General features: G+C 35.5%; 1 protein-coding gene across 7 annotated transcripts in view; it reads right to left on the bottom strand.

The window, feature by feature from the left end:
* Positions 1-18,504, bottom strand: part of CEP170 (centrosomal protein 170) — a 106,695-nt gene that overhangs the window by 27,809 nt on the left and 60,382 nt on the right. For 6 of the 7 annotated variants that reach the window (XM_086743953.1, XM_086743954.1, XM_086743955.1 and 3 more), the window contains 2 exons: positions 10,128-10,277; positions 4,608-4,731 (listed from right to left, as the gene is read on the bottom strand). In XM_086743953.1, the coding sequence (XP_086600079.1) occupies positions 4,608-4,731; positions 10,128-10,277 (274 nt within the window). The remainder of the gene's footprint in view (positions 1-4,607; positions 4,732-10,127; positions 10,278-18,504) is intronic. The other variant, XM_086743957.1, reaches the window with a different exon arrangement.

The following is an 18,504-nucleotide window of genomic DNA, read 5'->3' as shown; positions in this document are numbered from 1 at the left end:
CACTGTTGCAATAAAACCTGAATAAAATAATGTACTAACATAATTTAGAACGGGTATCTTCTGATTAAAGAGATTATATATAGACATATAAAAAAAATTTCTATATTACTAGAAGGAGAATGTTGAAGATTGCCATACAAAAGAACAGTTTATTCTACACAATCCAAAGGTCTGATACAGAGCATGTGTTTAGGAAAGCAATGTCTAAAAGGTTGCAATGGAATTACTGCAATGAACCATTTCTGATTTATCACCGACACATGACCAGAACAGAAAAGTAATCTTCCAGAAGTGCATATCCTAAAACTAGCATATTGCAGGAAAAGGGAAGGAGTCATTTCAGAAGCAGGGTAAGAGTGCAAAGGCAGAACCCTTTCCTCCTGCTCTGCTACAAACAGGCAGAATTTCTTGCTAAACATGGGTAATCTTGGTTGTGATTAAACAATCGCCTGTTTGTGTGGCATCTTGGGCTAATTGCTACCTTGCTGACACTTCGTGACTGCATACTGGGAAAGAGAACACTTCATGAACACTGGTGTCATTCTTGCAGAGGGACTATGGTATTTTTTCCTGCTTCATTGTAATTTCTGTATACATGTTCCATAATATGGGCTAGGATTGCTCTCATATCAAAAGGAAAGTTTTCATAGGTACAAGGATTTGAGCTACGCAAGATATGCTCTTCCTGAAATCAAACTCTTTTAGTCAGCTATGTACACTGGGACTGTATAGATGAACCTAAAGTCTTTATGTTCTCACATACAACAAATCACTGTCATATCAGCACACCATTACAACAGGAAGTGGAAAGCAAGTTTTAGATTCCTACACACATTCAGCACCAGATTTCAAAGCTACTGAATAGAGTAAGATCCGCCTCCGTCCTTCCTTGCTTGCCTGTTCCACAGCTCAAGGTCTTGTCTCACCAAGCAGCTATAGCCTCTCCCTGTGAGACCTCCCCTCAATCAAGAGGCTGCAGTGTTGGGAGACACACTTGCAACAGTATTGAAAAGCCCTACTCATGAAGAAAGCACTTACTATGAGAGAACAAGAAGAATGCTTTGAACCCAAACAAGACATTGTAGTACAGAAATATATATAAAATGTCTAAAAAGCATCAAAAGTATGCAGTACTACAGCTAAAGCACTTTCATTGAATTCTTAGTGGATATAGAATACTCTTTAGGCAGAAAAATACGGCTATTCCATGAACTGTTGCTAGGAATAACCAATGTTGAATATTGCCATTTTAGAAACCAAACTTTATTTTTCCATGGTGACGACTGTGCCCTCCTTGCCTATTTAAAAAACATAGCAGTTGTTCTGTCAGAAACAATTCATTATTACTCAAACATAATATGAATTGCTCTGACTTTGAATGTCTGAATAGAAAACAATTATTTTTGCAAGTTCATTTAGCAGTTGTTGCAATACAATGTGACATACTTACTAGCACACATCTGTCAATTCACTTTTCACCAAGAGAGATCTATAAACTACTGCTCTGTACATCTTGTTGGGATCTCTCTGTCAAGGCTTGCCACCAACATTGGTTGTTCCAGGAATCTAAACTGGAGTATAGGGCCTCCCTCTCTGCAAGAATTCTCTAAGCACTTAATTGATTATCAACAATCATACTGTAGGTGTACAATTGTACATATCTGCTACTTTCTATCTGAGCTCGTCAATCTTTCTTTTCTCTTTCCACAGTGCCACACCTTTGACGAAGAATGCAAAATGACTCGCACCTTTTTTTTTTTTTTCAATAATCTGTGTTAGGACTCTTATTTGAGCAGCAGGAGGTATCTCTGAGATCTAAGTAAGCTTTCTTAACTCCTGGACTACTTTTCTTCGAAATGATAAAAAAATTTGGAGATTCATGAAAATCAGTATGATTGCTATCTGTGAAGACTGACTTCTCTCAGACATACCTACCAGATGAAATCTTTTATATATATTTAGGCATGTAACTTGCTAACTTGCTTCTTGCTTCATTTCAAACAGTCTTCAGTAGAAGAATGATGAGGAGTTATTTAGCACTGTCTTTGGCTATATATATGTTATATGAAGTTTACTAAGATTTCTAAAGAAAATACAGGCATCTAAGCCAACAAGACAGATTTTGTGAACTGGTCTTTGGACATACATAGCAAATCGTATTTGCATTACATCTTTGGTGCTTGAATGCTTTCTGGATTTCTTCTGAAGTATTTTAGAATTCTTGCAGTATGTGTATGCACTATATAGTAGTTGCTTCGCTTAAATCATAAGGTTCTTATAATGGTAAAAGAAGCATTCACCTCTTCAAAAAAGATCCTAGTTAGTGACCCATCTGAAAGTGACAACTTAAAACACTATAAAAAACAAAGGACCACCAACTGATTAACCCCTGATTAACCACTCAAAGGATCAGTTTCAAGAGCTGTGATTTTAAGTGCCCTGTGTGTATACATGATCCTTCCAAATAGTGCAAAATTTGCTCTTGATTTCCATTATTCTACATACAAGGTTTATCAGATAATTTAATTTTTCCCCTTTCCATCTCCTTTGACTTTTAGAATCCTATGCAAAGTTCAACTGCTATGAGGGGTAGAAAAGCTACTACAGCAGCAGTCACTCGTAAGAATTATTCCATGCATTGATAGAGAAGTTTGCATTATGCAACATCAAAAGAAAAATTTCTTTGCAAACTTCCCCAAAAAGTAAAATGAGACTATGAAGTTGGAATGTATTTTATTGCTTCCTTTAATAAATGGCCTCATCTTCTACGATTTTAAAGCCATGTGAGCTTACTTCAAAAAGTAAACTATCAGAGAAATAACTGTATTTGATGAACCAGTTAAACAAACATGGTTACATATACTCTCATCTACTGAATATACACCTGAATAGAAATTCAATTACTAATCAATACCTAACAGCAGCTTCCTTTTGAAAGAAATTCCCAATAATATTTCTGCTTCACTTTTTTTTTTAAGTAGTCAAGTTATTTTTTCAACTTTAGAATTAAAAGTCATGTTCTTTCTTTTCCTTTCGTTGTGCCAGAATAATACACAGAATTAAAAGCTAACTCTTCTGTGAAGAAGCTAATTGGCTTTTTTCCAGTGAAGAATAAATTGCACAAGTAAGATCACTATAAAGAAAGTATCTGAATAAGTTTATTAATGTTATCTAAAAATCTGAGGGCAGTGAAATAAATCTATCACAAACCCACTTAAGAAATACATATATTAGTTATAACTAAGTTAAGGTGTTTTAGGAGAAACAGAGGGAATTTGAAAGAAAAAAAAAAAATATAAGTATCGCTTATGAGATTCAAGATTGAGCAATTCAGACAATGGTTCAGTTCATCTAGTATGTGCCAGGAAGAAAAGGAGTCGTCTAAGCTTACCAAGAAACCTAAAATTTGGGCAGAAAAATATGGACAATATCATTATTGGGTTTTTTTGCACACACCCCCCCTCCTTTCTTATTTTCAATATATATGTCCTGTGGAATAGATAAACAGTTTAGAGAAAATCTCTGTCACTACACTTTTACACTGGTCTGAGGACCCAAGAAGGTGGTGGGAGGAAAAAAGCAGAGAAGCAAAGAACTTAGTAATAGGCAATTATTCTTCTGCAGAAGGTGTGACTGCTGGGCAGAGTGCTGGGACCAGGTTTGCAGTCTAAGGTGGGGGGAGAATCACACAGTTCTGCTCTGAAAGTTGTAAAGACTTGGTTTTATCAGTTGAAAATGCAGTCTTCTGAGAGACTAACTTACAGGTCAAAGATGTAGCTTGCTCTGAAATTGTAAGAGACATGGATTCTTGAAAATCTGAAGAAAGTCAGCAGCTATAACAAGTCAACTTTGTAATGAAGAGCTACATTAACTCTACCTCAATACGCCAGTATCAGCATAAAAATTACACTAGAATTCTGTGTTAAATCATCATCTCTAAGGCAAAATTGAGAGGAAGAAAACAGCAGAGGAGAAGTAAACTAAGATAAGCAACTCCCTTATAGTCAAGAGTGGAGGTATTAAAGAACAAACGATTTAAAATAAGAAATGTGGATATTTTAACTAAGAAGAGACATAGCCTGAACATCTGGCACTCCCAAGAACAGGAGATAAAGTTGTTCATTGCTGAGAAGAGGATTTCTATGGTTTTGAAGAAACACAGAAGGTTTTCTGTGCTTCCAAGATAAGGAAGTATGCTATGCTTCAGCTGAAAAATGATGGCATAATGAAGTCTCAGGTTAGACTGTTGAATAATCAATCCATTGAAGTCCAATTTGAGGCCAGTACTGAGAAAGATGTACAGAAAGAAACATACTTATGCAGACCAACCCAAACTACATTCAAGTGACAGTTGCTTTAATATTAAACAGGTTTTATATTTTTTTGTTTTAGTAACATACACTTTAATATTGTTACTCTTCTGCCATGCCAAACACTACTGTTGAGCTTGTTTTTATGCTGCTGTTTCTCAACAACATGAAAGAATTTCAGGTGAAGATGAGGTACTAAGAGTAAGAAAATTGCTTATATAGGCACATAATCACTCTTTTCTCCCTTTTGTAGGTTTCTTCAGCAGAAATTATGAAAACAAGAAGAGCTTTCAATACCATTTTCTAATGGAACAGGCACAGACGACTCCAATCTGATGTCATCGTCATGACGTGTATGATTTGCAGCCAAACTGGCCCACTGTGATACCCAACGTTTACTTCCAGGGGCAGTAGAACCTTCCTAAGGAAGAAAAAAAAGCAGAAGAAAAATTACAGCTGTTTGATAAAAAGCATGTCCACTTTCCAGGTTTTTCCTGAACAGATACGTTAGACACTATTTTCCTAGAGGAAGCTGAAAAATGAGTTTACTTCAATAAATTTCAGAGCTCTAGAATGGCAAATAAACAAACAAACAAAATCTATATAGTTGGAGAATAAAGAGCATTTCCTAATGTGGTGAACTTTTAAACATGAGAATCTACATAAAATATATTAAAACATGTGCTAGTTTTAAAACCAGGTTATTTCAGTCCTCAGTTCAGAAGGGCAGGAAAAAAACATAGGGTGTGTGGGGGTGTGTGTGCATGTTCAAAAATTAAAAACGTGCTTTGGGAAGACAAGTGACATTTTACCACTTTAGAGGATCCTCTTGTCCAGATGAACTACTGTATGTACTTCATTACAGAAAGACTACCTTAAGGACTGAAAGACTAAGATAACTTATGTTGGAAAGGAAAAGATTAGATTACTTGTTTAGGCCTAAAAAAAAAACCAAAAAAAAAAAACAAGAAGCCAAGATTAGCTTTAAACCATCTTACTGGCTAACAGTGAAGTCAATGTAATCAGTATCTGATCATTTTTTGCAGCTGACCTAAAAAAGAAATGAATTTACTTTCTAGATGGTAAGCCTTTTGAAACCTTGAAAATTTTAAAAATGTAAAATGACTAAATACAAAATTAAACCATCTTCTTCTGTTGTGTTGTTATAGTAACTTAGGTACTGATTCCTAAATATAGAATCATAGAATAGTTTGAGTTGGAAGGGACCTTTAAAGGTCACCTAGTCCAACCCCCCTGGCAAGGAGCAGGGACATCTCCAACCAGATCAGGTTGCTCCAAGCCCCGTCCAACCCGGCCTTGAATGTTTCCAGGCATGGGGCATCCACCACCTCTCCGGGCAACCTGTTCCAGTGTTTCACCACCATCACTGTAAAACATTTCTTCCTTATGTCAAGTCTGAATTGGCTTCCTTCTGTTTTAAAACCATTACCCCTCATCCTATTACAGTCTCTCTTGCTCACATCTCCAAAAAAGACAGCAGGCAACTGTGAGTGTATATATATGGGCACATGTGCGCGCACACATGGGCTCTACGTTATCAAAGGCTTTTTAAAGTTTATATTGTCTAAGTTATTGGATTCAAAAAACAAAGCACTGCAAATGACAGAAGTCATTGACTACAGTTCCAAAGGACTTACATAAACATCGGCATGCTGATTTTTGCCTAATGCCTTGGCCTCTCTGGGATTCTAGTCTGTGACCAGGAAACAACTCTATGAACTTTATAAAAGTTTATAAGATGGGTTTACATGAGAGATACCATGCTTTTGATGTCGTGTTAAATCTTCCCCTTATGCTTATCATATATACAAACTACATTGGACTAACAGATCTTCAGAAAACGTAGCAATGGATTTCTGTGGACTTACTATGCAGCCTGAAGATTTAGGGCTTCAGGGTCTATATCTGAAAAAAACCCCACAGTGCGCACACATGACACCAGGAAGCATCTCCAATATCTGGCACTTCAGAGAAGAATAATATTTTTTAAAAAAATAAATTTCTGAATTAAAAAAAAAAAAGAAGTCATCTTTTCAGACACATACTCCGGTTCTCTCATGTTGTAAGAACTACTATGTCACTCTTTCATAAACTGAAGTGTCATCTTGAAAGCAGTTCTTTTAGTCCCTTCCCTCTCTACTTGCTTCATAACCACATTCCTCCAGGGGTGATGATCTTGTTTTCAAATTTCCATAGTCATGTTATTTACAGCCAATGTCTTCACATTTGTTCCTGGAACAACATTGACATTTATCTCAAATAGTTCTTTTTTCTTCTGCTGCATTTACTCCGCTTATACAGCAAAACCCAGCAATTGTATCCATCTCAGCTACTAATTTGCTGGACAAAATGAATTGCATCAATATGCTCTTGTACAGTACATCTCCATTCCCTTAGTAATTTCAGTAGACCTCTTTGTACCTTCTCTAGACTTGTATTCACCATTCTTAACCAAGAACGGTAATAATTCTAGTGCCAGTATTTCAGAGGAAGTTTCACCAACACTTTCTAGCACGGCAACAACACCGCCCTTTTCTACTGACAATGCGTTTTCCAGGGTACCCGAGGGTCGTATTTGCCTTTTCACAGCCATATGACATTGGTGACACAATTATCCTACATTTCAGTACAGCACCTAAGTTCAAACAAGAAGTATCAAACTTCAGACTGAATGGTTTGCTCTACAGAAGGACAGGAAGTTAGTGTAATTAGGGAGGACAAATAAAAGGAAATACAGCCTGTAATCACACACAGCAGTTCTCCACTTCTAAAAAGGGATACAGTGAATATTGACATAAATGAAATTATTCAGTATTCAGAATGTCAGCAGTACTATTCATTTTATCTTCAGTGGGAAAGACATGAAATGGGCATTGAAAACAGGAAAAGGAACACTGTAGTCAACGGCACTGATGGCCCTGCAGATGCAGAACCAGGTTTCTAGCTGTGCTTAACAAAAAATCTTTTAAAACCCCATAAACCAAACAAAAAACAGGTATGTCCTTTCGAAGCACCGCAAAGTAAACGTTGATAAGCCATGTACATTGTTTAAGAATTGTGGTTAGCATAGATAACTGGCCACTGCAAATTAAACTGAAGCTGAATGGATAAATTACAGCCCAAATGTCTGCAGTACTTTTATTAAACAAGCTCACATAGTAAGAATAAATAACAGCAATAATTATCTCTTTGTTCTCTATCTTATTTAACTTTTGTTGTTAAGTAACACTTACCTTGGTTGGCAAGGGGCAGCTTATAATATAGAAAATAAAAATATTTAAATATTTTAAATAGATGGATTTAGTATTTTTACTGCCTATCTGTAATCATTGAAAAGCCAAGAACCAGTGCATGCAGACTCAATCTAACTGTCAGACATTCACTCTGCATTTAGTCTCATGACATACACTGCTGCAAAGTACCAAAGCTTGTCATGTCAAAGGAAAAGCTGAGAATTTCTTTACAGGAAAAGCAGTTTTTAAGTCCTTTCCAAGCATGTTATTCACAGTACATCACAAGCCCTGTAAAGTTAAGATATTTATGTTTAGAATAATCTTTCAACTCCAAAATAATTTTTATAAAATCTTCATAATTTCCTAAGTCATTTTTTTCATCTTCCTGAATGTAAATATCTTAGATTTTTATTCTCTGCTTTTCATATGTCAATCATGTTCTGAATTCACGTCATCCTGCTAAATCATCTATAGGTACAATTGTGATGGGCAGCTGGAACAAGGTCCACTCACAATCTGAGTAGATGCAAGCCCGGAACACTCAGCTACCCTGAGTTTCCCTGACAACCTAGCCAAGATCTTCAATAATGTTTATTAACTTAAAATTTTCTGCTCAGTAATGCAGCAAGTCCTTCAAAAACCACAAGTAGAAATGTTTGTATATAATAAGAACACGATACCCACATACTTGACAGATCAAATACATTTATTTTTCCCCTTTTTCTAGCGATAAAACAAATTGAGTGTAAGTTTTGGTAATAAGTCTTTAAATATTATAATATTCTCTCAGTAATTATCCTCATGACTGTTTTCCCATTATGATATTAAAAAATACATCTCTATTTTTCTGAATTAGCTTCTCTTTCACTTCTATATACGTAACAACCAACTTCAATTTTTAACTTTATCTGGTAAGATTTTTTCCATCTTTATCTGTCCTCAACTCTTCTTATACTAATTCACATCCACATTGATTAGGTTAGCTTTGTTCCTTTACCTGCCAAACAATTTTCATTTTTTACCCTATTATGGCTCATAATAATCTCGTAAATTAAGACTATGCCAAATAACCCTTACCCTTCCCAATATACGAAGGCCTTTTTATCCAGCAAAGAATCCACAGTAATAAAAAGGCACCATTCTTGTAATTTCAACCTAAATCAAAGTGGCTTTTAGTTTGTCATTGCCAGAAGGATTCTTAAACCTGCCTACAATTGCAGAAGTCTCAGCCTTCTAAAATCAAGCCTTGTTTGACACCCGGAAAGCTCAATTATGTTCCTAAAATAAATCATATATTCTTCTGCTGCTTATGAAATTGTAGAAATGGAAAAATATCAATACTTTTAATAATCTTGAAAACTGATATGGCACAGAAGAGCTGAAGCTGCAAAAGATATGAAAGAGACTGTGGCTATAGATTCATGCAAAGAAGCAAGGTGAAAGACAAAGTTTGTCAAATTCCTCCACAAGATATGCCCATACTGTATGGCAGGAATTTACTTAAAGCAGTAATCTTAGAGAAGCTATTCAAAGATCTAGATGCAGTAACATACTTAGTGTATCAAGTAGCTAAAATACAACCATGATAAGGCCCACTTTCAGCAGTAGAAACAGACTTCTTGATACTAAAGCCAATGTATTTGCATGGCAGGCACACAAAGGCATATTTTAAGCTCTTGCCATATTCCAGAAAATTTGCTTATAAAGTTTGCTAATTTTCAAGATCATACTTCAGAAACAGTTTGGCATGCCAAGCAGAAGGAAGTGTGGTGTGCTTCATTACTGTTACCAGATTAATTCTGCTCCAGTGTAAGCCTGTTCTGTTCTCAACACATTTCAAGTTATAGCTCATCCATCACAATAGTATCAGAACGTCTCCCAAGATCTCAACATGAAATATGATTAACTTCTAGCTGGTGTGCATATTCTGGGTCATATATAGAGAAAAAGCATTTTCCTTTCCTACTGTTTCAGCAACTGACTAAATGATACTGCTTCTGAGGCAACTAATGTAAGTGACTTCTCACGAGTGGTATCTCACTTGAGAACTCAAACCATGAATGTAAAAACCTGAAGTCCTCTGGCTTCGGAAAAAAAAAAATCTGAAATGTTTTATCCACCATTTTATTCCTAGCTGACTTTGTATTACACATTAAATGCACACACCTTATTTCTGAATTTTAATACAGATACTTGCTTTGGGCTATAAAACATAACCAGCTTTTCCTCAGTTCTGCTGTGTAACTTATAAGAAATATATACTGTGCAAATGTATGTTGCTAATACAACGTTGCATAGGAAGCTCCTGCTACCTTTCCAATGCACTGCTGTTAGTGCACACAGAAAGGTAGCAAAGTCTAAAACACCTTCACAATATAACGTGCCTGTCTCTGACAAAGAAGTTTTGATAACACAGTAAAAGTTTAAGAAAAATCAAATATTTATAGATCTGAGCTAATATTTTATAGGCAAGGTTTTGTTTGCTGTTTAACACTTACTGGTCGGTTATTAGTGCTCTCTCTTATTGGAAGAAAAAAGAAGACCATCAAAAATTAAATTCTACCTCTGTGTCAAGAAATCCAGTTGTACTCAGTGGTCTTTTTTCTTCCAGCACTACTGTAGCAGAATTTATAGCCCAATCTTTTACTAAATCTTTCTGGTTCTCGTTGATAACAGGCCTATTATAATCCTGGCTGTCATCCACTCCAAATACCTGAAAATGAAACAAACCATTACATACATTAACCCAGTACCATCCTGATACAATGTTCAATGTTAATGGATGGATGGTGGCATGCTGGAGAGTGAGTTTAAACAGGCTGTGTTGTATTATCTGTCATCTTGGTGAAATCTATAAATTAAATAGAAGAAATATCTACAGCAATTAAAAAAAGAGCAGAAGTCTATGTCAACACCGTGAAAATTCAAGGAACTGCTAGTTGGAATGGTAAGACATGAAAAAATGACACTCTGATGAAAGAAACAAAAGGTAAAGGCAAAATCATTACAAAAAATCATTTTACAGTCCATTTCCCAATTAAGGAAAAAACAATAACTGGAATAACAAAATTTTCAGATTTTTGCTATTATCTCATGAAAACAAGAAATACAAATACTTACATCAGCTACTAATACGCTTATTGAATTACTTCTCTAACACAAACAAAATTTCATTTTTTCACTTGTTTAGGGACTTAGCAGATGTTAGAAGTCCACCAGGTCACATAAACCATACAGACATCTCATTCAAGATGTGACTTGCCATAGTTGTTCTACTACACTGTTTCTTATTGATGCTTGCATTAATTCCTTCCAGTTGGGATAGAATAATTTTCTCATGAAATTATAAAACCATTGCTCAGAGAAAAATACTAGAAAAATGTTATTACCAAGGCAATTTAATAATAAGGACTTAAGCAAGAGAGCCAGCATATTGTCTGTTGAGTTTCTCACGAGTCATAGATACTAAGGAATATGAATTGTTTTCAGAATTGATGTATACTTCAAAGACATTTTAGAGAATATTTTGTATCTTGGAAACATATAATTTATAAAATTTATAGATTTTTCTCTAAGAAACAAACCCACTACTTCACTATTAAGGACTTGGACATAAAAAATTATAGAACAAAAATGGAAAAACCCCACACACATTAAAATTGGCTGCTAAAAAGAAACTGTTAACATCAAAAATTGTTTTCTCTTAGAGATAAAGAAAAGGAAAGAAGGAAATGACCTTCATGTATGTTATTCTCCTGTTACAAATGCTACTAGTGCAAAGGAGAAAAAGATACACAGAATTATTTTTTTCCCCAAAACTCTTTCGTAATCCAGTTTTGCACAGCAAAGCTAGAGGACTAGTTTATCAAAAGTCTGAACAAGGTTAGTGTATTTAAAATAGATTCTCCACTAGATGGCCACAAACCATAACAGTTTTTAGTGCCTCAGAAGCAGATTGGAAAAAAAATAAAAAATAGAAAAATAAAATTAGGCACCTTGTCATTCAGTTCGTGCTTATGCTCTTCTAAACGTCCCGAAATATGTTGCTATAGCATTTGTACATTTATCACTGAGGAACCTTTTTTCCAGTGCATTGGATTTATATTTTGCTCTTGTATAAAAAACCCTGCTTTCTGCAGGTTCAGGCAGGGCTACCCAATTTTCAATCAATGCATAAATCAGGTCTAGATACACTTATGCACCAGTTGCTTAAGAGTATTTAATAAATATTTTTATTCTTTTAAAAAGTGTGATAAAACTTTTCTCTTTAATGATACCCTTGGATTTGTACAGTTGTAGCAATTTTTGAAGACATAAACCAGTTATCGTCCACTGCTTCCTTTCTTTAAATATATTGCTATTCTGCAGCCACCTTTTTCCTTGTTTAATGTAGTTCCATGGATTACAGAGTTTTACATGTTCTTTCCAATGAAAAGAAATTCTGATTTTATCAGAATTTATACATAAGCACCTGAAGGAAAATATGAATTCAACACTTCTGCTTTTAATCAGGACTACAAGAGTAAATTGCTGCCTGTAAATTGCTTCATATTATCTGGTGGCACATTCATTTACCATGTGAAATTTCTTTACTTATATTCAAACAACAGGACCTACAGCCTTCTTCTTTCAGTCTTACCTTTTCTAGTACTGAAGTCCTATTTAAGCAAATTTTGTTATTCTTCTACTACTAAAATTACTGCAAAACCAAATTTGAATATTGCCTGGTTTTTCTTCTGTGAAAGGTAATATGGGCAGCAATAAGATTCAAGTGAGTGATTTACCTCCTAAAACTACCCCTAATGCTCCCTCTGTATATATAGTGGGGATATCATAGGCCAGAAAAGATAAGCAAAATATTTTGGGACATTTATTAGAAAGAGAAAGGGAAGGTATCTTCTTCAATAAATGTGTATTTTTTGCACTACACACTCATTCTGCATCTAAGAGCACTGGTACGTGCATGCACCTACCCTGCCTAAGTTCTATTGCTACACAACTGTAAAGCTCCTCTTCTCAGCAAGGAAGAAGAGATTCACACAAGCGTAATTCAGCACAAACCCCCACACACATTAAAGAAACTGTTAACACCAAAAATTGCTTTCTCTTAGAGAGATATAAACTAAATTTCAGAACCGTGATGTAGAAAAACTCTTTGAAAATAATGGTATTAATATATACCATATAGTTAAGACTTTACATATGAAAACTATGCAAAAGATGAAAAACCTCATGTTTAGTATTTAGAACATCACTTACATACCTGCCACACATCTGCAGGAAGTTAATACTATCAGAATTTCAGGATTAACTGATTCACTCGCACCATTCAGCAAATATACGCTCAGAAGAAACAGCCATGGAATAACCAGAAAGTTTCTGCTGGAAATTGTCTCCCTACCATTTAGAGTAATGCAATTTGTACTTTATGGGTTGCTATATGTACAAACAGTGGGCCCTTGTGACTGAAGCCAGAGCAGACAGGGACCTGTATCTTCTTCCAACGACTGAATAACATTCTTCAAGGCTTCTAATTCTTCAGACATTTCTATTCTTTAAAGATCTTCATGATTTCAAAGTCATTTAGGGAAAGTCTAGGAGATAACTTAACCAACCAACCAAACAAAAAACAAAAAACCCTGAGGAAATATTGATGACACCCATCACTGCATCTCTCATCTATTTATAGAAAAAGACTGAAGTTTCTTTCTGTAAAGCCTGTATTCATCAGAAACAGCAGCTACACCTTTAATGAGAAGCAACTACCGTAAGTATTTTGATTAACTATGTTTTGGGGAAGAAAAAGATTAAGCCAGATTCCACAATATACGTTTGTACATGGTGAGCTGTTTGAAAAATGAGAAGAATACCTTCTCTGTTTTATTTTTGATAAAGGAAATAAAGGGATTCCATGCATTCGTTTATGACTTCAAGAACTTTCCTAACCATCTCAAATCACCCACACGTAATTTAAAAAAAAAAAAAAGTTGCCTAAGTATTTTACACTTTTTAATATTGTAAACAATAAATACTTTCACAAAATCATGATCTTGCATTTTTGGAGAAAGTCTGGGGGATAGGGAATAACATGTTTATTTTTTATCTTAGGTAGCGGTATGTACCATGAAGAAAACAATTACTAGAAATCTTTTTTTTTTAAAAAAATCCCACACATATTAATGCTGTTTTTCAAACAGATGTCATTTAAAAATGGAACTGCTAGAGAATGATGTTTCCAAGCTAACAGCTTCCTATAAGCAATCACTCTGAAAAATTAAAGTTTTCTGCCTTGCTCTGTCCTATTATTGTTTATTTTTATGAAATTATATTTTAGCAGAAAGATTAGATTGTTTAATCCTAAATGCTTTAAGTTTCATAAAGTTACAGAACAAGAAACCAGGATAACAATATTCAGAGAATCCCTAAAATCTGATTGACGGGGAAAAATCTAGGCACTGCATCAACCTGCACCATTACATGGGGTTCCTGCAGGGTCTCTGCCACACAGCCGTCATGGTCGAACCATCAGAAACACTGTATAAACTGCAGTGGCGTTTTAAAATAATGACTTTATTGTTATGAAGCATGAAATTATTTCCGTTGCAAATCAGGACACTTTGAACAGCAAGGGAACCACAACAACAATGCTGTAGAAAGTCAAGCCCCATTTATGAAATGTCGTCTACATAATTTTACTTAATCTGTTGATCTCTTAAGCAAATGGATTAACAGGTGATAGTCAGACTTCACCCAGTTTTGGTCGCCCAATACATGAGACATTGTCTGGAGGGAGCTCAAGCAGAGGCCACCAAGAGGCTCAAGGCTGGAGCACTTTCCCTGTTGGGAAAAGCCTGGGGAAGCTGGGCTTCATCAGTCTGGAGAAGGGAAAGCTTTAGGGGTACTTAACAGTAGCCCCCCAGTACCTATGGGGAAGATATCAAGATGACAGCCAGGCTCTTCCCAGGGGTCCACGGCAGGAGGACAAGCACTAACTCTCCTAAGCTGACACAAGAGAGGTTCAGACAGGATGCAAAGAAAAGCTTTTTCACTCTGTGGACAGCCAAGCAAGGTTGCACAGTCGCTGTCCTTGTAGGGTGTGAAGACCCAAATGGATGACGTCCTGGGCAACCTGTCTGACCTCAAAGATAACCCTGCTTGGAAAACAGGGCTGGACTACAGACCTCCTGAGGTCCTTTCCAGTTTGTGTGTTCCTATGATCCTCTGAAACAGTGATCCTAGATAATAACTTAGCAGCTCGGGTCAGTCTCCTAGCTCAAAGAGTCTGCCTTGAGAAAGTCCAAAGGGAAATCCAGTAATTTCTCAATTGCGGAACTGCTGACATGGTGGCTGACATATAATGAAGTCTCCTAAATAAGCAGGGAAAAAGGGAGTTTCTGACACATACTTTTCAATTTCAGAGCAATGAATGGTAAGCTCTCCAAAGATCCCCCTGTGATACTCCCATTTACATTCTGTGGTTCCACCAGTAAAACAAAGAAACAAAACAGCAGGCTAAAAATATAGCAAGTCCCAAAGCATCGTGTTGTTACTTGCTGGAATACAAACTCAGCCTGAAAAGGACAGAGGCAAAGTACAAAATAACTGATAGCAAAACAATTGCACCTCTATGTCGATACGAATAGATTCCACCAATTTATCCCAGCAACAGTTTTTCTAATATTGTAACTGAGAATGCAACTTTGCCTACATAAAATAGTAATTTTTTAAAATACTTTATCCAATGACAAACAAGAGTTAACAAAATCTATGTAACACAACACAGGCAAGATGCAATCATTGCAAGAAGTATTGGCATATTTTTGGAGACAGCATGAGCTACAGGACCAAGCCTGAGCATGTGCCTTGCCCTCTTCTGCAAGGGCTAATTTTGTAGAAAGCAGAGTAATCTGTTTTGGCAGGCCATACGCATTTCCCTGTGAAAACAGCTCATGACTCAGAGGACACCTGCTTGTCACCATAGCTGAAACACAGTTTAACATAAGCTAGCTTTAGTGATTGGAAATTTGTCGTCTTCACTCTCCTTTCCCCCCTCCCTTGCCCCTTAACAGATGAATTAATTAGTATTTTATGTACCACAGATTAACTATACCAGAAGTCAGTACAATGACTTCAGGATTACTTATCAAATGTGACAATTCTTTAAAATCACAGAAGCTGTTTGTCTTTGTTGATATATGTGAGACCTTGTAGAAATTAAAATAAAAACTGGTCAGAAAAATTAATGGCAATAGGAATAATTTTTCTGAATTAAAAGGAAGAATATGGGTTAGCTTAAAAAATAAAATAAAACCCAACTTGATGTTTTCCTTACGTGCTTTTTTTATAAAAAAAAATTATTGAGTATGAAAAAAAAAAAAACAAACCTTTTTCCAGTTGTATCACATTTACATGCATTTTAGAGTTTCTAATGCTGAGACTTTTTACTTACTTTTATTTAATTTTGGGACATTAATTTTAAGCTATTGCATGGTTTATGAAGATGACACTGCACTTCCACAATATTATAATTACTCGATACTTAATGTCCGCAGAGCTAGTTCCTCATCCAAATAATTACTGAAGATACTGATATAAATGGGAAAAAGGTCCTATTTGAGACTCCTAATAGATATGTTCACTCAGTTTTATAGCAAATTATGTATATTAGAATGGGGATTCTACTGTTCTGCATATATACTTACTACACAAAGCATTAAAAAGCATTTCTAAGAGCACTAACACAAACTAGGAGCATCAATTTTATTCAAAACACAAATCTGAAGAATTCTACCTCGTTTTAAAATTTTTCGTTTCTAAAGTTTCCCCAGTAGTCTTACTGCTGTAGTCTTAACATAAAAGATGTGCTGTCACTACTAATAATACGAATAAGATTAACAGAAAACCAACAAATAAATAATAAGGATTCCAGTTGCAAATCAGACAGCTGTAACGATGAACCTAACCATTAATGATTGTATCTGTAAACAAAGTATTTGAACAATTCTCCTTCTGTTCTTTCAGATCCTAATAACAGTTACAGTCACAGTTTGGAGACTTATCTGAAGAGGATGATGATTTAAATGTCATTAATTTCAGTGCAGGCAATCTGTATACAAGGAGCAGAACAAAACCCAAAGATAAAAAGTGTAAAAGGGAATTCAAATATGAACAGTTCAAAAAGCAAACTAAACCAAAGCAGAGCACAGATAAGGGACAAAGGGCTCTACTGTGCAGTGCATTGAAGACAGAACCATGGCAAAATAAGACAAGGAGCAAGTGTGTAAATTTGAAATAAGGTATTTGCCATTGCTAAGCGATGGGAATGTAAATTATATAACTATTTCATAACTTTTTAGAGGAACGGAAGATGGTTATTGATATTTGATTATCATGGAAGTCCAAGTAAATTTCAGAAACTGAGCTGTGAACTGATTCAGTAAGGGGGAAAAAAAGGGAAGAGGCACAAATTTGGAAACAAAAGCAAAATTTGGACACAGTTTGGAACTGTGTCCAAACTGTACTGTACTAAGCAGGAATCCTCCTGTACTAAGGAGGAATAAGAAAGTGTAAATAAGCCACACTGAGAGGATGCTTGATTGACGGAAGAGAGGATTCCAGAGAATAGGGAAATGGAAGAGGCTTCAGATCCATATTGTGTATCGTCTTGGCAATGCTGCACTTTCTGTTCAGAGTGAGCTCTTCATAAGTCTTCCAAAGAAGGTAGTCCAGACATTCATAATATACAGTAAATTGGTTGTTAAAAGTCAGAGTTACTGAGCAGATACAAAAGACAAAGGGCAAACATTTCCTTCCCACCTTTCAGAAAGTGTGATGAGCCAGAGTACGAAGCCTAATTTCATTTTGTTTTTAGCTACTGCATGAATTGTGTTTAATCAAGTTGCTTCTGAGAAGTCAATTTTAATAGTTTAAGATCAGATACAGAATGAGATGCAAAATGCTTTGGTATTAAAAAAAGTTACATAAGTGAATGTAAAGGATCAACACATCAAGCCTAATAACTTCATCTCACCAGACACCAGTTACATACCTACATGCATACATATTTTGTACCTGTTTGCTACAGTGAAGAATTCATTTTCTTCAGCATTCCAAATTCAGAAGGAAACAATAAGTTTAGAGACTGTAAGAATCCTCCCCTCAGAAGAAAAAAAGATCACAAACGCCATCTCAACTCTTGACAAAATTTATATGCTCAGACAATTTAATAGGCTTCAACTGCTCTACTGCTTTTTCAGCACTGTATTGATAAAATACAGTCATTCTGCAACCAAGACACTCTGTGGGGCTAAAAAGTATTTGTTCTAGAAGAAACTGTTGAAGTAACGGTAAAAGCAAGTCAATCCAGAGGATGTCAAAATACATGAATGGAAGAAAATAAATGACCTGAAAGTCACTTTCCAAAAATAGATGTATCTGCCTTGGTTCCTTAAACAGTCATTGAAACATGATGACTTTTTTTTTTCCCCCCCCTAATTTACTCCCTGTCTGTTAATTCTTTTCAGGTAGTTTGTCATTTATAATACTGCAAAAATTTGCCAAGAGGAGTTCCATATCATGTAGGTTAACTCCATAACAAGAGAAGTTATAATGACATGTATGTTAAGTATTGTAATGAAAAACATTTCCCCCTCTCTGCTCCACTTGCACTGTATATACAAGTTTTCGGACAAACACAGTTTTAGCAAAAGAGTTCAGAATATACATTTTCTAATAAACCTGGCAGATCTTAAAAAAAATGTTTTGATTTGATATATGGCTCCATTTTTAAAGTCAATCCCTGCTGTGCATTGCACACTATTTATAAATCACGGAAAACACCTGAATTAGTCTATTCTTCTCACAGAACTAGACTAATATATACAGATGTAACAATGTAATATAATATTTACTTGTGATTTTGCCAGTCAGTTTCAAAATAT

Source organism: Chlamydotis macqueenii, chromosome 3, assembly GCF_036417535.1.
Source record: "Chlamydotis macqueenii isolate bChlMac1 chromosome 3, bChlMac1.mat, whole genome shotgun sequence".
Classification (NCBI taxonomy): domain Eukaryota; kingdom Metazoa; phylum Chordata; class Aves; order Otidiformes; family Otididae; genus Chlamydotis; species Chlamydotis macqueenii.
This window is presented reverse-complemented; position numbering and strand designations above follow the sequence as displayed.